General features: G+C 42.7%; 1 protein-coding gene across 1 annotated transcript in view; it reads right to left on the bottom strand.

Annotated features, from left to right (window-relative positions):
- The window catches only part of EXPH5 (exophilin 5), a 35,142-nt gene extending 26,346 nt beyond the window's left edge, over positions 1 to 8,796 (bottom strand). The window contains exon 1 of the mRNA XM_036388354.1: positions 8,678 to 8,796. Within this exon, the coding sequence (XP_036244247.1) occupies positions 8,678 to 8,796 (119 nt within the window). The remainder of the gene's footprint in view (positions 1 to 8,677) is intronic.
- Between the last annotated feature and the right edge of the window lie 13,326 nt (positions 8,797 to 22,122).

Raw genomic sequence — 22,122 nt, 5'->3', positions numbered from 1 at the left:
TTAAAATTCAGACATTTAAATACAGTTTATTATAGTAAACAGTGTAAACATAATAATTTAGCTGCAGAGAAGGATTTGGAATAAATTTCCTGTGAACTTTTATATGCACATGTCCTCAGAACAAATCCCATTTTTCTCTACCTGCTTTAATGAATTTCCTGCATTAAATACTTAAGTAGTGCATTTTTTCAGACTGTAAGCTCCAGGGAAATATGTAATTTGTCAATTTAAAACAAGTACAAGAAAGACCAAACAGAGGTCAGGCCTTAGTTTAGATAGTCCTGTGTTAAATTTCTGGAACAGAAAAGAAAATGAGGTCTCTGTGCCCAAAATTCAAAACTCCAGTGGGCCAGACACCACTTGATTTGAAAACTAGATTCAGAGAGAAAAAAGATTTAAAAGGATAATTAAATTCACTACACACAAACCACTGGCAAAACCTAAATTTAAGAGAAGCAAAAGAGACAGATAGTCACAACAATTTTCAAATGCCATCAAAACAGTATCTGACAGAAAGCAGTGAACATCAGCTGGAGTCCTGACACACAGCCCAAGCAGCTTTGCCCCCAGCTGTTAGCCAGGCCGAGAGCCACATCTGTGGAAGGTGCAAATGCTGCATGTCTGCATGGATGTGGGAGCTGGGAGTACATCAGGGGCCAAATCCAGCAAAACTCCAGCTCCTTGAGCTTCACTAGGGAAAGAAGGTGCTGCAGCCTTTGTGATACACAGGCCTATGAGACACACATCACCTGAGCGCACCACCAGAGCACAGCTGTGCCAGTAGGCACAGGGAGATCGCCAGACACTCTGAACGTGAATCAGATGTGCTGCTGCCAAACACTTTTTTGAATTATGGGCACAACCAATTTATTATTTCTGAAATACATGCAAGGACTTGAAGGCATTGGGACACTGTGTAGAAGTTGTCAGCATGAGAAAGTCATTCTCTTCTCATCGTAGAGGCACCTCAATGACTCTCTGCTAGCCTAGTAAGGAAAGCTGTCTTCCACCTAACGGTAATTTCTAATTCCAATTAATGTCAATTGTTAATTTAACTTCTGCACTTGAATTGTGGAGGAGACAGAGGGTGTTGAGAATATAGAGACATTACTGTTGGAAAGTCAAACCTGGGAAGTGTGCAGACTTCCTACAAGGTGCACAAGACTGTAATTGGATCAAGACCATACAAAACCTAAAAAAATTGGACTGTTCTGCATTAGCTATTCCAGAATAACTCCCCATATTGACTGTCTACTCAATAGTTAGTGCTTGCTTGCTCTGCTGTGTCCGACCTATTTATTCTTGAAGGCTGGTCAATTTATCTATATAGACAGAGTTCAATGAACTGTCTGCCTATGACTTAACAGTAAGTCTTTGCTTAAATCTCATCAGTTTCAGCACCATCTTACTTTTGGCAGCCCTAGTGACATCAGAAAGTGAGCTCAATAATAACAATAATAATCTTTGTGATTTTCACTTTTACACTGTTTGGTCACTTGAAAATGCAAACATTAGTCTCAACAGTCTGAAAGACAAGGCAGAAAGCCTGTGTTTGAATGAGCACGGGTGAAAGTGCCCTGAGAATGTCCTTCCTGCTCCTGTGGGTTTGGCTGCCTGGGCCCTGGACCAGCCTAGGCAGAGCAGGGCTGGGTGTCCTTAGACAAAGGTGTTGTGAAGAAAACAGCCACAGGCTCAGCAGGAGTGAGCCCTCCTTCCCGGGAGCTGCCTTTCAGCGCAGGCTGTCCCGCTGGGCCATGCTCCACTTACAGCCCCAGGTGCATCCCCAGCTCCATCCGTGCATGGCCTCTGCCCTGACCCCTAGGCTGACACCCAGCTCGGCCTCCTGCCCGGCCCCTCACCCCTGGCCTGCCTGGCTATCATGGGGCCATGGCTGACCCCAGTCACTGTCACCAGGTCTGACCCTGTCCTGACTGCTCAGCTTGAACATGGCCCTGCACCATGATTCCAGGCCTGCCCCGTGAGCAGCAGGCTGTGGTGAAGCAGGCCTGACCCCAGCCCTGAGCGTGACTCAGCCCCACGGCCTGGCCTGGGCCCCAGCCCCGCCATGATACCACGGCCATCACTGCAGTGCCCATCTGTGTCACCGGGGACAGGCCCTGGTGGCCAGGCCCTGCCCTGCCAGCCCTGTGGGGAGCCACCATGGACCCAGTAACCTGAAAAAAGAAGAAATACATTCAGTGCCCTGCTGACAGGCTATTCCAAACGTTATACACCTCAAAAGGTTCTCCTTCTGCCACCACACACACCATAGGAAACCCCCTGCCCTCAAACACCAAGTGCAAATCTTTAGAGGAAAGGACTGACACTGAAATTAATTCATTATGAAAGGACAAGACCAGTGAGCTGGCAGCAAGGCTGGTCCAGACTCTGCTCTGTAGGCATAAATCTGGAGTTACATCACAGACTTTGGTCTAGTTAGTCCAGATGGACAGAGTAAAAACCAACAGAGAAAATGGCACACACAGTGCCTACTTGCCCCTGGCCATTTCTACTTCTCCTTCTCAGCCTGTGTGAAGCCCCAGTCTGCAAGTCTAGACCCCACCACAAGATAGGACTATTAAAAAACACAATGAGGAAAAAACTTGGTATGCAACTTACCAATTGCATTTGGCTACAGTACCCCCACTCAAACAAGGGAAGTCTCAAAATGGGATTCTTATGATAGCAATTGTTTACCAAAGCAAGTAAAGGTTTTTAAGTCCTGGTCTTCCCTGCCATTTTTGCTTCTACTGGCACTTCTTTAGCATATTAGCCCTTCAGGGCTTCAAAGGCCTATTTTCATTAGTGTTTACAAACCACTAAACACACAGGTGGTACAGTATCAGTGGTAAGTAATAATAGTATCTCCTCCACATCAAGACACAATAGAACACTTGCGCCCTGAAACATTCCTGGGTGGAGTATCTCTTATGAAAGAATTTCTTTATTAATGCTTTGTTCAGGAGGGGAGTTCCACTGGAACAACAATATACCCAGGTAATGCTGTCCTGGTATCCTGTCTGCTCTCCCCATCCATGCAGCTCATGTACTTTGGAGATGATTTTTAAAAATTCTTTGTAATTATGAGGAGTTGAGCCCCAAATCTATATCTCTAACACCCAAGAAGTTATTCTTAATCTCCAAGAAGGTAAAGAGGACTACTTCTGTGAATATGACAAAATAAAGCCTGCAATGGCAGACTCCTCAAACTGTAAGCAAGACAATGTAATTGAAGCACCAAGCACGAATATGCTCAAATACATACAAAACTGAGTATGTCTGCACTTCTGCAACAAATGTCTTCCCAAAAGAAGAAGATGAAAAAATACATTTCCAACACAGGATTGTATTCCCCTGCTATTGCCAGACCTGTGAGAATAAATGGCAGTCAGGAGAATACAGTAAGGAATTACTTGCAACAAATGAACTCAGTAAATGATCTGCATGAGGCAGTAAGAACAGCTGTGTGCCTGTAACAAGTAACTATGTCCAAATGATTTAATTTAGAGACTGTCTAGAACAGTCAAAGGACAGGACTCATCTTTCCCACAACACTCAAATGTTGTTAATGGGTCAGCAAGAGTGGAGCACTGAGTGGTGCTGACTGTACCTCCCAATTAATTTCATATGCTTTTCATCTTCAAATTTGAGGGTAAATTAAAATAAACCTTTGTTTTGCTCCTGTCTATTCTCATAGTCATCTGTAAAATAAATCTCCTAACCCCCCCCCCCCCACTCCCAAAAGCATAAACCAACCTGGAAAAGAGCAAAACAAATTAAACCAAATGGAATGAGTGCTCTCCTCTCCCACAAACTCCATTTCCCTTTCCTCTTTTTTTCAGTTTCTATTCAGAGACAGTGACTGAGGTGCCAGATATGTTCTAGAGCTGGCAATTATTTTTTTGCCATTCTTCCTACTGAAAAAAGAGAACAAATCCTTAAATAATACATGCATACTTAGTTCTCAAAACATGATCTAGAAAGTAAATTGCTGCTAGGGCAGGTAGGTTCATTTCCCTATTCTGTGGCTCAGTCTCTCAGTTATTTTCAGTATCTCTTTTGTAAGTGAAGATAACAGTATTTCCCTTTTTCTCAAGGATTAATGAACAAAACCAGCCCAAGACTATTGCATGCAATTGTAATAGGAGCATTACATAAAACAGCCAAGTCTCCTAAATACAATTATTAAAGGATACAGAGCTTTTGTGCCCTTTTACATGCATTTTCTATTTATCCATAACTCTTCTACTCTGTCTTCCAACTGTTCACTTTTCGGACAACCCGCAACTGTACCAGCTACCTGTTCCCATGCCCCATCCCCCTACCTGCTGCCTCTTTTAAGTAGCTGGCTCCATGTCTCCTGGCTCTTCTCATCTCAGCTGCTTTCTCTGGGCCTTGATGCAGTTCCAGGGGTGGAGGTGCATCTCAACACCCAGTGTTCAGACTATGAGACATCAGAGATGCAAACTTGACTGGAATGACACCTGCTTGAGCACTGTCTGCCTTTCTACGCTCTGCAGAGGGAGGAGCTGCCTTGGAGATAAAAGGCATTAGCTCCACCTCTGTATCCCATAGCTTCATGCCCTAATGCTGCTGAGACTTCCTACAGGGACTGCCAGTTCCTCTGCTACCTGCCAGGCTCTGCTGTCCTGAAGAGATGGAAGGCAGTCAGCCTCTCTTCATCCTGCCCATTTGCTTCATCAATAAAGGACAGAAAAGAGAAGCACCTTCAGGTTTGTTTGGCCTTTGGGACCTGGAGGTCCATGTGCAAGTATTAGCTGTCAGTTCTTTTTTTTCATTTCTGTCCCCAGTAGCTGCAGAACAAAGCTTAAGAAGATGAACTGGGTGCACTCTGAAGTCTTGAAACCATTAGTAGTCAAATATGTGATTTTCAGGCCTATTTCATTACATACAGAAAGTTGATCTGTGATATTAATACCTGTGCAAGTATTCATTGCACTCTTACAGAAACTGAATTTTTGGAGAGCCATCTGAACAGGATACTGCACTGCGAACATGCTGTATTCCTCCCTGCCTTCTCCTGGGCATCTAATTGTAACTGAAGTATTTGTGACAAGGAACCTCCTTCCACAAGCTTCTGTAAAATCATCAGTTTCACTAACCAGGCTTATTAAGTAGCATTTAATGACTTGAGTTGGACTTCTGCCTTAATACTGCAAATACTATAATGGAACAACGCATGTATATTTATATAAAACCACGAAATTCCATCTCTCTTCTGCACTAGCATGTAAATGAAATTTTCTTTGAATTGGTATTATGAATGAAACTGGATTGGATGAGCAAAGAAATCTGAAGGGAAGTGTTATCCAAGTTCAAAATGAGTAAGGTTTTTTTTTCCTTTTAAATTATTATATACGTGATTAATAAGTTTCTGAAATATTTTCGGTGTATATAGCAGTGAGCAGCCATATGAGTTATACCAAAGCTGACTGTTGCTGCTTCTCTGAACTTGTTTCAAGGAGAAGGAGGCAGGTAGGTCTGGTTTGTGGTGGCTGTTCAAAGGCACAGCTGAGAGGAGCCACGAGAGGGCACTGGAAGGAGAGAACCGCCCAAAAAATGCACTCCTGGGAACCAGCAGGCCGGGACACAGCAAGAGCTCTGCTCCCTGCTCATAGCAAGAATAAATTAAGGTCCAACAGGACATACCATTCATACTGGCCTGGGACACCTCTCAGGGACACCTGAGAGGTGTCCCAGGCCAGGCTTAGAGGTCTGAAAGCTTCCAAGGGAGCCAAGAAAGGGCCAACGGTTCCCAAAGAATGTGCTGGGGCATCAGGAGCAACAGGAGGGGAAGCACCAAGCAGAGCTGAGAGCTACACAAATGTGCACAGTTGACAACCTAACTCACACGTTCCTGCTCTACACAAAGGCTACAAAGAGAAAGGGAGATGAGAGGCTGTGTAAAACAAACTATTCCCCAGAAAATCTCCCCATTAAACACTTCATTTCACAAAGGCATGGGCTGACTGGATGAAGAGAGATCCAGTTCTACCCAGTGCAGGTGAGCAACAAGGAAATAAATCTACTTGTCAGGAAATAATTGCAAGCTCAATACATTTGATGAAGTCACAATAAACTACAGAGAATGTCAGAATTAATATTTTGATTTTATTTCTTATTTCATCTTTCAAAATTAATTGGTGCTAACATTTTTCAGTAGAACAAATGTAGCTTGTTCCTGCTTTTTGGACTCTAGATCCCACTTTATAAGTGGGAATGAATTTCAATTTTTCATTGATCTTTTAAGAGGCTGGCAGACAGCTATGTGCTTGCTTGTATGACACCAAACAGTGTGGACAAGATCAGCACAGTCATTGGAACCTGACTTTGGTCTGCCAGCAAATGCTTCATTCCCTCTGTCAGTCCAGTCTAGATTGGTCTATACAGGAACCTGCTGTATTGTAAATACAGATGGTCACTGAAAACACTTTACCAATTTGTTACTGACCACTGGTTGTTACTGATTTGCTCCCTGGCCCTGCCCAGCTCCAACTAGCTCTTTCCAAAACCATGCCCAAGAGCAGTTTGAAGGGCAACTCACTTCACTAATTTTGTGCAAAAAGAGTAGTCCTAATGAAATTGTTCCTTGCATTCCACAGTGTCTCCTATATGCCTTGTTTGATTGACAGCATCAATCAAATAGCTTCAAAATCACACTTTGAAAATATCCCAGGAGTGGGCTGCCACAGTTCTCAGGCATTCTTTAAAAACTTTTATACTGAAAAAATGTCTATGAAGTTAATTATCAAAATAATAGTAATAAGAATGGCAAGGAGGCAGGCATATGGGACAAAGGGGAACAAATGCAATTTTGTTTAGAGCCTCTGAAGCTCACTGTGGTCATATAGGAACTGCAAGATTTGGCCCTCCAGGGTGATCACTGTTATTACTTTGATTATAGTAGCACAGGGCAACACCACACAGACTGGAACCTGTCTGCTCCTGATGAGAGTCTTCTGGCCCGAAGAGCTTACAGTCTAAATAGGACCAGGTAGACAAGTGGAGTGAGAAAGAAAGTACTTTTATTAGGTCCAGGAGAGATTAGGAAACTTGCCCAAGGACACATACCTTTGACAGATCCAGGGTTTAACCTAGATTTTCAGTATGGCACCTTGGTCATAAATACTTCACCTACCTTCTGCTCAACTAGTGAATACCTCTTCAGCTGAGACTTAAACAGACTACATCTCAGTAAAGCATCACCAGAAACATCCTGTTATACCATGTTTATTTTGACAGCTTTCACATAAATAACATTTTTTATTGACAAAGTCCTAAGTGCACAGACAAGAAAAAATACAAATTTGGGGGTAGGTGAAAGCCTCAAGCTCAAAAGCAGGCTACTGCTTCACAAGGCTCTCTATGGCACTGGAGTTTCAATGCATTTGCTTCAGCTTTAGTCCCAAAACTCTAGTTTTAAACTTACAGCCCTCCAGCTATGTAATTCCCTATATCCAGCAAAATATTTTTCCTTTTTGGGAGGGTAATAATAATAAGACACATGGAACAGAAATTAATCAGAAAAAGAAAAGTAATACCAAGTTATGGAAGGAAAAAATTGCCAAACAACTCAGTCCAGGTGCACATGCCACAGAAAACCAAGACAAGTTTCAGATGTAAGTCATTGTTGACACATAATATTTAACCATGCTCATCATAAAATCCACTTTACTGAAATCAAAAATACACAGTACAAATATCCACTTGAAGCAAATGTTACTCATTAACATTCCCTCTATATCTCACATGAAAGCATTACCTGTGAAAAGTGCCCACTTGCAAATCTGAGAGGACACTGCCTCTTCACAATGTGCCAAAATTCATACCTCCGGGAAGAAATTATAACCTTTAATAATAAACGGCTCATTTTCCAGCATAATTTCTATTAATTCCTCGACCTTTGCTTTCACTATCAACACAAATAGCTTTGATGATTGCACAAAGGAGAAAAACGAGCTAGAAACAAGGTCGAGGTGTCCTATATCTTGATAAGGCAGAGAGAATTCAATTAAGTCACTTTCAAGAGTCTTGTGCACTAACTTTCAGGCAGGTGAGCGCCTGCCTTTGTTTCCAAAAGCTGCCAGGATCGACTCAAAAGCCGCAGAGTTGCTACGTTTCCCTGCAAGGTCCAGCACAACTTCCCCGTCGCCGTGGTCTCCCGGGTACCGGTGTTTAGCCCACACCCCATGCCAGCGGCACGGTGAAGCACAGAAGCGGCCTCCTCCTCCTCCCCGGGGAAGGAGAGGTGCCACGGGGAGCCGCAGCCGTGACTCAGAGCCGTCTCTGTCACAGCACGCATTTCCCAAACGTCCCGATGCTCCAGGTGCCCGGCCGGACGGCTCCGGCGGCAGCCAGCGCTGGCGGGAGCCACTGGCGCTCCCCGCTGCCCCGGCAGCACCGGGGGAGCTCAGCCCTCCCTGCCGCGCAGCCCCGCAGCCCCACGCCGCCTTGGCCAGCGCAGACCCTTCCCCGAGGGGCGCACCCCCGCCATCCCCTTTCCCGCTCCCCACCTCCTTTCCCGCTCTCCCCGTCGGGATGAGCGTCTCCCCGCACCGCCGGGCTGGGGCCGTGCGCCCTCCGCAAACCCCGTTCCGCGCCCTCCACCTCCGCACGGGCGCGATGGGCACGGCGGGACGGGGCTGAAAGCCGGTACCTGACTCTGTCCTTCTCTGCCCGCCGGAGCTCCGCGTCCCTCTGCAGCACCTGGAAAATCGCCCTGGCTTCCTCCTCGTTCAGAAAGCTGAGATCTGGCCCCTGGGGCGCTGCGGTCATGGCTTGGCTTATCGGCGGGCGGGCGGGCGGAGGCGGGCGGGCAGCGCTGAGCCCCGCGGAGCGTGCAGCCGCACCAGCATGGCCGAGCGCCGGGCGGACCGGCACGCCGGCACCGCGGGACACGCGTGTCCCTGAACGGCGACAGCCGGCGCGGCGAGCGCTCGGGACCGCCCTGGCCCGGGCTGGGCAACTCCCTCCGCAGCGATCGCAGCGCAGCCCGGCGGGGCGGGGCGGGGCGGGGCAGGGAGGAGCGGGGAGGCGGCACCGCCGTCGGGGCCGAAGCCCGAGGCGGAACCGGAGTGGGCGTTGGTGTTGGAGTGGCCGCTCGCCCCGTGCTCGTGTCCCCCGGGTCAGTCGGGTGATGGATGCGCTGAGCGCTCGGCGCGGTGTTCGCGGTGGCACTGCCCCGGGAGCGCACGCCCGCACGGCGGGGCCGCTGCGGTTCCCCCCTGGCGCTGACCGCACCGTTCCCGCCGGGCAAGCCCCGCCACGTCTCTGCCCGGTTCCCCGCGGCACCCGAGTGCGGCCCCGGTGCTCCGCCTGGGCGCCGCTCGGCCCCCGGCAGCTCCTCCGTGGCGCACTGCAGGAGGACATGGCCGTAGTTTTGCGGGGTAGATGCAAAGCGGCAAGTTTTCCACGAGCGAACAACGGGACAGTGTTTCCTATTTACTCTCCTGTAAGGCTTTCCTGAAGAAACAATAGGGAACTATTCTTGTTCTTGATCTGGGAGTTATAATCGCATCTCGGAAGTAATTTCATCCTGACTCCATTCTAACAGCTCTAATGCACCTCAGCTCTGTGTTGGTAAGAGCACCATGAATTGCTGCATCTCTCCTACGTATGTGTCTGACTAGTTCACTGTATTAGTTGAAAACTTTGTAAAATGTCCTTTGAAATTTTTCCGTCGGAGAAGAGCTTCATTCAGGGCTGAACTGCAGATGGAGAAGGAAAATTATGGTCAATTATTTCAGGCTGAGAAAGTTGGAGCTCTTCAGCCTGGAAGAGAAGATTTGTTGTGCCGACCTTGTAACAGCTTTTCAACACATAAAGGGGGCCTACAGGGAAGCCAGAGAGGGGAGACTCTTCATTAGGAACTCTAGTGGTAGGACAAAGAGTAATCGGTACAAACTGAAAGAAGTGAAATTTAGGTTAGATATTAGGAAGAAATTTTTTTACTGTGAAGTGAGACACTGGAACAGGTTGTGCAGAGTGGTCGTGGATGCCCCGGTCCTGGCAGTGTTCAAGGCCAGGTTGGACAAGGCCTTGAGCAACTTTTTTTAGTGGGAGGTCCTGCCTATGGCTGGAGTGGGGGGGGGGTGAGACTAAACAATCCTTAAGACCCCTCCCAAACCCCTAATATTCTCTGATTCCATGAAAGAAAAGACAATTTTTATTATGGCAAAGCAAGTCAGTGGAAAAAGGCAGGGCAGCGTGCAGCAGGAGCTGGGCTGTGATGCATGCAGCCACTGTCCCACCCTGCAGCAGGCTGACGTGGGGCTGCGGGAGAATGTTGCTCCACTAGGGAGCTGAGTGGTGCAAGTGGAAATAAGGGCCTTAGAGCACAGTGGGAATAACAGGTTGCAGGAGGTTCCTTGTTTTGAAAAAGCTTCTGGCATCATTTGTCTGACCCAAAGAGAAACTTACCTGATTCCTGGTAAGCAAACAACAAAACCAAGGCTGTGAGACAATTGATGAAAATGTAAAAAAATTATGAAGAATTATGATGTGGAGAGGGTGTGTCTCCAACAGAGAAAACACAATGAATTTTTAATAGTGTATGGGAGACACTTCTGGATAAAGTACAAGCATTTCTATGTTGTTTCTAAAGGTGCAAGAGCCACAGCCATCCCTGGTGCAGTAGGGGAACTTCCCGCTAAGAATAAATGTCCTGTCCTTCCCGTTCTGTTGCATTGAGCATAACAGAGTGACTGTTTCACCAGCAGAAGCTGAGTGCATGGAGTTCTCCTGGGGACTCTCCCAGGCAGCGAATTAGACATCACTTTCCCTTTCTGACTGGCACCTGCAGGGTGGGAAGCAGTTGCTCACTGTGCTTCTGCATCATGCATCATGCTTCTGCTTCTGCGTGATTCAGAGCTGGGGCAGAACATGGTAACATTTTTTTCTGTACATCCATTGCAATGAAACTCATCAATGCCCACACTTGCCTTAAAAACAATATTGCATCTTATTGGTGAGTTGTGGTCTTTTCACTCCTTGTGCAACTTACAAGTTGTCACTGCTCATTGCAGGAGATTGGAGTAGACGACCTTTAAACCAAACCGTTCTGTGATTCTATGGTGAAAAATAAATACATACATACAGAATAAATAGGAAGGCTGTGCATTTTCTTACAGTTTTGCAAAGGAAGTTATATATTACTGTTCTTACAAATAAAGGATGGCGTTTCCCCACAAATTTGGTGACTATCTGTAATTGTATCTATCCTGCATGTAAGTCAAGAATGGACTAGTATTTATTAGTTTCTGTCATTCTTTTCCTTAATTTCTACAAATAGAACTAATTGGTGCATTTTTCTTCCCATCATTAATAATGGGAAAAACATAATTCCCATTATTTGTTGGCATTTTTTTAGTGCAGAGGGAAACGGGGACAAGATGTTCATTTAATGTATAAGCAATGTATAGTCTGTCAGGTAATAAGAAAATTTTTTTGTGTGTGTACAAAGCAATGGAATTGTTTAGAAGAGTGACAAGTACATACACTAATGGCTTTACAGGGATGCTGTAAGACTTCAGAATGATAATTATTTCAATGGTTTCTATTCAGAAATATTCTATTCTATTCTGTTTAGAGATTTGGGTATAGCCATTTGTATAATATTAAGACCTTCATTTTACACAGCATCTTTGGTATGTTACATAACCATTACAAAGTGTGTGTTGGACCAGGAATAGAAACAGCTCCTATCTATGGAGTCTTTTACCAGAAATTTATTTTCTGGTAAAATAACTACTTTTTGATGAAAAAAACACTTTTCCAAATGTCTTTTCATTACTCCAACTCTCTTACAATTTATTTCTTTTCGATATATGGATCATGATGACAAGAAAACACTGCCTGTATTCCAGTATTTAGAGTCCCTAGCACCTTATGTGCTTTAATTTCTGCTTGATAAACCTAAGATAAGAGACATGCTTTAAATTTTTTCCATGTTTTTCAGTTAACAACTGTTCCAGGAAGATACAGAAGTGTTTCTTGCGAATAAGTAGTGTTTTCCGGTTTAAAAACCTGAAACAGAGGGCCAAAATAGCATGAGAGGCTGCAGACATGAGACATCGTTAGTAATGTTAATTGCCAATGCCACTAAAGCGGATGCTGACACACATACTTTAATTATAGGGCAAATTCTTCAAAAATTGTGTTTCGCAAATACTGCTGTACTAATGGGGGTTGCTAACTTCACTTATTCTCAGTGGAGGAATTAAAAGTGTAGGGTTCTGGAAAGCCAGAAGGATTGATTCTAAAAGTTGGTCTGTACCTAGGGAATTGAGAGGAATGTGCAGAAGGGTGGGTTAAATCTTGGAGCAATTGGCCTTGAGGCTCGTAACAGCCTTGAGGCTTGAAAGAACTGTAAGGTCTTGTCTGTTCCTGTTGCACTAATTACTGTGTAAATTGTCAGCCAGATTAGTGAAGGCTGGTTTAATTAACTCCCTGAGTTAAGTAAGAATGGCTTTGTGACAAGGCAAAGAATAAATATGAAGCATCTTCCATTTAAAATATACTAGATCTGCTTATTGCTTTTGAAATAAATATTTCTGACACTAGGCTAGGTGAAAAATGCTCAGATCATACTACTCGTACGGACAAAAGCAGTGCCTCTCCTCTGTTTAACAAGCCCATTGTTTATACCTCCACTTATTCTAATAGTCATTGCTTATTGATGTGGGTTAGCATCTGGAGATCCATCTGAGTTTCAGGGGACATGGAGGCTTGCAGTGTATGGCTCCCACTGCCACAAGTCAGGACCTCCACTGAGTAGTGGGTGTCCTCCAGAATCTTTCACTGGGCCCTCAACTCCCCCTTCAAAAGAGCTTTGGCCTCTCTTTTAGGAATTTTGGCTGTGAAGTGGTGCACTTTGAAGATTGCCTGGACATCAACATCCAAATGCTATTTGTGTTTTTGTAGCTGTTTGTGTGCTACACAGCCTCTTGTGAGGCAAGGAGGGAGCCAAGACCAGGCTGAGCAGGCTGTGGGGTGCAGATCATCACTGACCACCCTGTAAATGCCATGGGCAACAGTTCTGCTCCCACAGGGACAGCCAGTCTTCAAGGTACACTGTGTTCCCAAGTCACATCTTGCAGCCTGTGTGGCTGCAGACTGCTCCTTTTCACAATCTCCTCAAGCACTTCCTCTTGCTGAGTCTGTCATTCACCTGCTTCTTTTTCCCTCCCCATCCCTGGAGTGTGGGCTGCTCCCTTCCCCCACTTTTAGACTCTGTTCTGCCCACACAGCACATTTCCTCACCTTACAAGTACTGCTTGCTGCTGCTGCCTCTTGCTCTAAGGCCTTCCTGCCCCATCCATTGCCAATATGGACTCCTCAATTTGTTTCCTGTGTAGGGTTGTTTCTGCTGAAATAGACTTCTTGATCCCTTAGAATGACTTAAGGACATCAAAATATGATCTGGTTTTTGCCTACCAGAAGAAAGGTAAGAGCAATGTCCCCAAAGCATATTAGCATTGCATAGCAGCAAGGAAAGGTGGTCATGAGAGAAATCTCTGAAATGGTCAGACTCTGCAGTCTGACCCTGGCACTTCATGACACTACCCTCTGTGTATTTGGTGCTGCTTTGGAAAATGAATCCATGAGACCCCTTTGTTTTGCTTTCTCCTTATGACTGACCATCCTTCTTCCTCCCTTATTTTTAGGATTCAGTTAATCACTAATTTCATTTGTAATACTCACTTTCTCTGGATGGGAGAGAAGAGAATATTGTGAGTAGGATCCCCCTCAGAGGGCAAGGCAGATTTGGCTTGTAGGGTGTTGCTGCAGAGAGCTGCAGCCCAGAGAGGCATACAAAACAGATTGTTACCTTTACAGCTCTGGAGTATGGGAGGGTGAACTTGTTTGGTTGAAATTATGCAGGGTTTCTGCTTTTTTAGAGGTCTGATGTCTTGACTGTCAGAGCCATAGGTTGGCTAGTACTGCATGTAACATCTGCTCTCTTGGCAGAAACTAGGCAACCTTTTCTTCCTCTTTAACTAATATGTGCATAAACATAATCACCAGAGGCCAATACCTGGGACATGGCAGAATTATACATTTAATATATTTAGGTCATATGCCAGTGCATGCAACCTATTAAGACAGGCTTGAGTAAAGGTACAAAGAACCAGGCGTGACTAAACCATAAGGAAAAGATGTCATCAGAAGCAAGAAGGCAACCTTTAAAACACGGTAGTCATATCCAAATGAGGAAAATAGAGCAATTCATAAATCCTGGCTGATAACATATTTTAAAAAAGGGGAAAAAAAATATGGGAGGAACAACTTGCTGAAGATCTCTAAATGAGGACTAAACCCTTCTTCAGCACATCAAGAAACTCATCAGAGAGTCTGTAGGGCAGGTCAATGAATGCTATATAAAAGAAGCACTAAGGAAGACTCAGTATGACTTCTAAAAACAAAACTCCTAGTTGACAGTGCTCTTTTTGAAGGATGGCAGCAAATATTTGGACAAAGCCAAGTTGATGTAATCTGCTTGTACTTTTAAAGACATTTCATAGCACTATCATCAGCAGCTTCCAAGGCAACTTAGTATTATGAGATTAAATAAAAAGTCATTTTATGGGTCAATAACAGGTTACAACTTGGGAAAGAGAGGGTAAGAAGACAGGTTACTTATTATAGTGGAAAGTCAGTGGTAAAAACTGGTCACAACCACTGGTAACCATTGATTTTCCCAAAGCTCTGTGCACACTCTTAGGTGACCTGGAAAAGAAATGAGCAGTGAGGTGAGCAAGATTGCTGGTGTGGTGGTAAAATTTGTGATATGAAGACATTCAGGATAGTAAGGACAAAGGCATACTGTGAGGGACCACAAGCGGCCTTTGTAAGACAGAATGACTAGGAAATATAGTGGAAAAAAAAATCCTGGCTTCACCAGGATTCATAAAAGCAGCTTTCACCAGTAAGCAGTGGACTGTGAGCTGACTATTACCATTTGGATTCAAGGTCTTTATGATACGCATAACTTGTGAAAACATCAGAAAAGGAACCCAAATATTGTGACTTATTAGAAAAGGAAAAAATTCCATAGTTTTCTTACAGCTTATAATGAATATGGAATTCTGTATGGAACATAGATTATATTACATATTCCTATACCATATGAATATAGATTTCTGCATATATATTCTGATTATAAATTCATATATATTCCATATAAATGAGGGAATTAGAATATGGAGTTCTGTATATTCTATATTTCTATAGAAAAGATGGAAAGGAATTAACTTTGGTGTTTCTTCAAGTATAAGAATGAGGGACCATCATTCTGAATTCCAGATCCATGGCTGTAATCAGGAGTATGTGTTGAATGTGGCTGTGGAAGGCTCCTTGTCTTAGAAAAAAAGTTCATGAGGATTCCTCTTCTTTTACACCTAGCTGTTCTGCTAATGTGATCATGACCAGCTGCCATGAGATGCCATGACCAGCCACGAGATTTTGTTGGAGTGGCAGTCCTCAAATAGTTTTTGGATATTTACTACTAGAAGACGTAACCTTAGGAGCCAACAGATCCCCTCTTGATACCAAACTGTTCTTCATCATCAGAGTCTTAAAAATTTTGCAGTTTACCAGCTGGCTGAAAGAGGGGTATCAGAGTTGAAGCAGAGTGGTGTCAAGATATGGATAGATGAGGCTGCTCTGTATGATGGGACAACTTTATAGGATTGGGAATAGACCAATTCAAATGAGCTGTGCATTTTTGCATCCAAACTGCTTTCAGGAATTAAATTCAAACTCAAAATTTCTCTAGTTGTACCTTAATTTCTTATCAAGGCAGTTTTCATGCTTATGCTAGATTCAGGTTCATGTGAACCAGCACATGAGAAACATAGGCAAGGCATGCAAACTCAAGTGAAATCTCATGTGACAGTGAAGACATACTCAAATGTCCTTGTGCTTCCCTCTGCATGTGCAGATAAAAGCTAGCCCAAATCTGTCTGCTGCATCTGGCCTGGTTTTGGCTGGGATAGATAGATAATTTTCTTCTTAGTACCTGGTATCTTGTTGCGCTTTGGATTTAGTATGATAAGACATTGATGTCTTTAGGTTTCTAAGTAGTGTTTCTGTCAAGTAAAGACTTTCCAGCTTCTCATGCCCTGCCAGCAAGAAGGCTGGAGGGGCACAAGAAGTTGGGAAGAGACAGAACCAGGGCAGCTGACCCTAAAGACCAAAAGGATATTCAGTACCACATGCCATCATGCTGTATATAAATTATGGCAAAAGCTGGTCAGGGGCTGCTCTTGGGAAATGGCTGGGCATCACTCAGTAAGTGGAGAGCAGCTGTATTGTGTACCACTTCTTTTCTATATTCTACTTCCTATTATTATGGTAATTAACACTACGATGATTTACTTCCTCTTCTGTTTCATTAAACTGAAACTGTTTTTATCTCAACCCACAAGGTCTCACTTTTACTCTTCTGATTCTGTGCCTCTGGGACTCAACTTCCTTGCTGGATGGGGTTAAAGCAGGACAGCATCATGCCATCTATAGTTCCTGAATGATGAAATGGAATGCATCCTCATAGCAGGTAGGGAAAAGATGGCATGCTGGAGGATCAGGGGGATCTCAACAGGCTAGAGAAATAGCCTGACAGAAACTTGAAGTTCAAAAAGGGAAATTAAAAAAACTAATCAAGCAAACAAAAAAGCCATTTAAAAAAGGCAAGTAAAGCCTCATCTAAAGCTCTATGACACAATGCCGCTGTACAATCTGACAGGCTAGAACAGAGTCTTTTGGGAAAGAAACTGGGGGGTCATGGTGAACAACCCAAACATGAGCCAGCAATGTGCCCTTGCAGCAACAAAGCCTAACTGCATGCTGGCCTGCTTTATTAAGGGTGAAGCTAGCAGGCCAGGGAAAGTGACTTCCTTGTGAACTCAAGAGGCTGTGTCTGGAGCATTGTGTCCAGTTTTGGACTCCCAAATACAAGAAACATTAGCACACAGGGACAAGTCCAGTAGAGAAGCATAAGACTGACCAGAGGACTGTAGCCTGTGACACTTGAGTAGAGGTGAGGTAAATGGGTATGTGTAGTCTGAAGAAAAGGTTAAAAAAATTTACTTGTGTACAACTTTTTAGTGGATGGTTACAGATCTCCTTGGGGGTGCAACAAAAAAGGACAAGTAATAATAGACATAAATTCCCTGAAAAAGTTCTAAGTCACCATTATTAAAAAAAAAAAAAAAACACATCTTGGATTTATTTGGGTTGAAAGGGACTTTTAAAGATCATTTGGTTCGTCTCTCCCAGCCATGGGCAGGGATGTTATTGTTCACTAACTCAAGTTGCTCAAAACTTCACATTGCCTGACCTTGAAAACTTCCTGTGATGGAATCATGGCTGATCCAAGTTGTCTAAGAAAGTTGCAGATGTATAAAACTGGGGAAGGGACTGAGCATCTAACATCAGAGTTAGCCCTGCTTTGAGAGGGGGTTCAACCTGACAAGATCCCAGAGTGCATGTAGATTACTTTATGCTTCTGTGATTGCAAGTAGTTTATAGCATATATGTCACATTTAACTCCTCAAAACAAAAATTATCAGAGACAGAAAATGCTTCTGTGTACTGACTGCAAGATGTAAATGTAATCCATCGTGAGGAAGTTTGTTTCATAATATAGATCAGGTCATCTCTTACTAGAGACTAATAATCAGATTATCAGAGAGAGTCACCAGCAGCAACCCTGATTAGTATCCATAGAATTTAATGATTGCCATCACTGGGTGGAGAAGAAAGGTAATAAATTTTACAAAAAATATTACTTCAATTTTAATTTAATTAAGACAATTAAAAAAAATGAAGCACAATTAAAAAGTCTCAAAATCTATAAAATAAAGTTGCATAAGAAAAAATCTTAATGATATCTTTAGTCAAATTATTTTTGAGCTAAAATCATATCATGCTCTGTTTAAACCCTGAAGCAAGTACAATTATTAATGCCCCAGAGAAAACTCCAGCTTTATTTACTTGCTCTGTCTCAGAGAACAAGGTACAGCAAGTATGATACAGCTAAATCAGAATGCCTCTGTGAATATGCCAGGGGAAATTAATATAAATTATGGCATGAAAATGCCTTTCATTCCAGCAAAGCAGCAGATTATCTTGAACTTAATTATATCACAGATAATTCTGTGTCATTTTTAGCACTTAACTCCAAGAGTGCTTTTATTGCAAGAGAATCACAAGAATTAGGCCAAATCCTTACTTTACCTTCCCTCCTGTGTTTGCATAAACACCCTTAACAGTGGAGGGGAAGGAGTAGCTCATTCACATCCTTCTTTTAAATATCAGTTACTTTTGATGTTGGTCAGCTACAAATACAGCAGATCAGAAGAATAAAGAGCATTATTGAGTAAAAAATATTTTACCTTTGCTTTGTATAGCAATCAAGTGTCATCTGAAAGATCAGGTAAAATATACACTTCTACTTCAGTACCACTACCTAACTTATCCTCATCTACACACATTGATGATGAGTCTAAATACCTTCATCTGCCAAAGAAAGTAATCATTTTCCTAAATATAAACACTTGTGCTGCAGACAGCTCCCTTTAAATGAATTAGCCTAATTACTTTTATTTTCAATGAAGAACACCAAATGGTTATAGTACACAATTTATCTCGTTCCAAAGTAGACATTTAAATAGGTCAGATGAATCATGCCTTAAGAGAGGCTGTTTCTCTCTATTGAGTATAAAGGGAGTCTGGCATGACTAGCTCCAAATTGTAAACTGTATGCATCTAAAGTTAGGTGAGAGGAATCTCATCCCACCTGTTTGTGCACTTAATAAAAGAAGAATACCAATACAGTATAAAATTGAACAAACTGTCCCCAGGCTTTGAAAGAAGTTGTTTTAATCTTGAAGCAATCTGGCTCTTAATTTAGGGTTTGATTTAACTCCCACTGAAGTCCATAGCTGTATGTTTTAAGGGGAATTTAATGAGTCTTGTCAATTACTGCTGTTCACTCTCTAATCGAGTATACTTAATTAAATTCAAGGAGAAATGGATACTCAATGCTTAATGAGAAACAATATTCTATAAATACAGGATTTTTTTGTAAATTAGTTTTTCCCCCTCCATCTTAAAAATTAAATATGTAAGCCGTATAGATAAACCCTTGGTTTAACAATTCTAATTCAAGTTACATCAGGAAATACATATGTTTTTACCTTCCACAGGATTATTAGCTCTTTAATTAATACTTGGAATGTATTAAATAAAGTCCAGCAGGATGTTATCGCTCTGTTTAAGTGACACCTCTGAAACTTGTTTCACACTGTCACTTTTGCAGAGCTCCTCAGTGCTGCACCCCAGGTAACAGTAGGCTTATTGTACTATTTATACACAGAGTGCAATGGAGTTGCACTGGAGTTCGAAAATCTGATAGAAACTTTTGGAGTTCGAAAATCTGATAGAAACTTTTGGGCTCTACTATCAGAGATGGAAATGAATGGCTATCCAAATGAAACCATTGAAAATTTACTGTGTGGCCAGGGTGTGGTTCTAGTCCTGGTCTTCATGTGGGGAACTGAGGAAACAGTGGGTGTGCATTACATGACTGTGACCATGGCATGTAACACAGGGCCTTTGCTGGGAGAGATGAAGCCAGAAGATTTGCATCTCTTTCCTCCTTGATGAATTCCTGCGAAATACCTAACTGGCTTCACAGCTCATTGATTTAATGTGCAAGTGGTATGGAGGTCTTGAAGGAGGAGAGAGAGAGAACTCTGTGAAAGGAAGGAGCTAGCACCTGAGTGATATTTACAAACCCTGTAGTTAAACACTACACATCTATTCTCTAATTCAGTTTCCATTTCTACCTGTAAATCTGCTTCAGAGTAACACATGTTTGAGAAGACAGAACGTTACCAGGAGCTGCATGAGGGAGAGGAGGCTGCCTTGCTTTGGCTCTTTGCTGAGAATTGTGTGTTTCAAGTTCCCCAGAAAACCCTTTTTGGCAACCCTAATGCAAAGGCAAAAGAGGTCAGCTTGGAAGGATTTAAAACATATTAAAAATGAAGTAGCAACTCTGCATATTAATAACAGGATTAAATTAAATAAATGGATCAGTACAGAGGGGCTGAAAGCAAAAGAGTCTCTCCAGTGCACCTGGCAGTTAATGAAGAGGATTTAAGTAGGTGGGGAAATAGAAGCAACTTCAATACATTAGAAACACTGATGCGAAATTGAATGTTTTTTCTTTTATTTAGCCTACCCCATTCTTGTGGTATGAGATTTTCTGCTAAACAAGCAGCTCTCCTATAAACAAGCTCTTCTGTTCCATTTCTAGCTTCAATCCACACAACAACCTTTATTGTGGCACCTGATCCAGACACTGATGAATAGTTGGTCTGTGTAAGCCTGTAAGGGAGAACTGTGTGTTCTGCAGAGCTTTTTAGTGGGGAGCACTGGAGATGATAGCTTGTAATGTTAGCAGGGAACTTCAGCCTCTTTGGTACTCTCCTTCTGGGTAAATCTGTGCTTCAATTGTTCTAAATGTGTCAACATGTATTTAAAAACATTTGGTGCAGACTAAGTAAAACCCTGGGTCCTGAAGGGATGCAGGATGAAGAAGTTTTTCCTGTTCCAATTGAAGTAACGACATTGGTAGTTTTCTTGCAATTTAACACTTTTTTAATGAACCATACAGACTTGGTATTTCATACTGAAAAGAATGTGAAGTTTCTGTGAATTAAAAAGTGACTGTGCTATGAAATCCATTACTAATTTTTTCATGAGGAATAATGAAAAACTGAGAAATTGTATCAATACCCCACAGGGAAGGCATTAGAGGCTACACACACACACATAAATTATGGTTACATTCAAGTATATAATCAAGTTATGTTGGTATAACTGCAGCATTTTCTGGTATTTTTTGGTACAGTGACCAGTGGCATGCTGAAAAATTTATATATGTTCTCATTTTCCTGTAATACCATCCATAAATTTTGCCTTATACTGGTCTATTTCATCAGATGACACAAGTTTTATAACACTATAAAGATAGGATGAGTCTGGCTACTTTAATTACTAGCCCAAAAATGCTAGTAAAAGTAATTTTGATGGCACAAGAGATGTCAAAGCAACTTAATCAGTTTTAACTTCTCATTTTATTTACAAGCTTACGAAATCTACATAGAAGCTTCTTTCTTAAGAGCAAAAGAAAAATACAGAACCAAGATGGCACAGCCTTTAGTAATGGCTTGGCTTTAAAGGCAAAGGGATTTATGAGATGTACACGTTAAGTAAACAATCACATTTATGTACTTGTCTGGGTTTGATGGAAATATTGCCACAGGTTTGGCATGGCAACAGACATTACCAAATCAGTGGAATTGTGCAATAATGATTTTGTGCCATATATAGAATGGAAATTCTATCTGCTCTCATGGGCTAATTTTGCAATGACTTGCCTACCCTGCAGGCTCTTGTATACCAGACCCATTGCAGTATAGAGATCCTTATATAGTGGTGCTAATCTTCTATTGGGTAATGATTCTCAGTCATTCTCTTCTCTTGAGCTGTGGGCTTTGGGAGTCAGTGGGCCCTGAGCCATGGTCAGTCTCCCACTACCAGAATTACCTTTCCCCAGCTGAGGCTGATTCAGCAGAGTTGCTGAGTTGGATTTATTTTTTTCCTTATCTTGTCCATTCTGCCAAATTTCCTGGTGGCCCACAGATTCTGCATTCTTTGAGTTCACTCTCAGTGGTACACTCTCCTTCCTATGTTTTAGTAATGTTCCCCTGGATCTGAGATCATTGAAGCTTGTCAAGCCCTAAACCTTAACAATGCAGTGCTACCAACAACTAACTTGTCCTTCTAACACCCAGACATCCCTTAGAGCTTGTTAGCTGCTATCTGTTTCATGGATTCAATTTCCTTTCTTTTTATTAGGCCTGAAATGACACAAAGATCAAACATCAAAGAACATACCTTCTTAAGAAAATTTTATATATGCCACATTTTGCAACACTGGGACACCTAATAGCATGTTTTGGGGATCAGTTGCTGCCCCAGAAGGTAGAAAAAGGCACTTATAGAATTGACTACTGTAATCTGGCAGAATGG

The sequence above is a fragment of the Molothrus ater genome, chromosome 2, assembly GCF_012460135.2.
Source record: "Molothrus ater isolate BHLD 08-10-18 breed brown headed cowbird chromosome 2, BPBGC_Mater_1.1, whole genome shotgun sequence".
In the NCBI taxonomy this organism is placed as follows: Eukaryota; Metazoa; Chordata; class Aves; order Passeriformes; family Icteridae; genus Molothrus; species Molothrus ater.
Note: the sequence above shows the minus strand (reverse complement) of the source record. Positions and strands in the feature narration are given on the sequence as shown.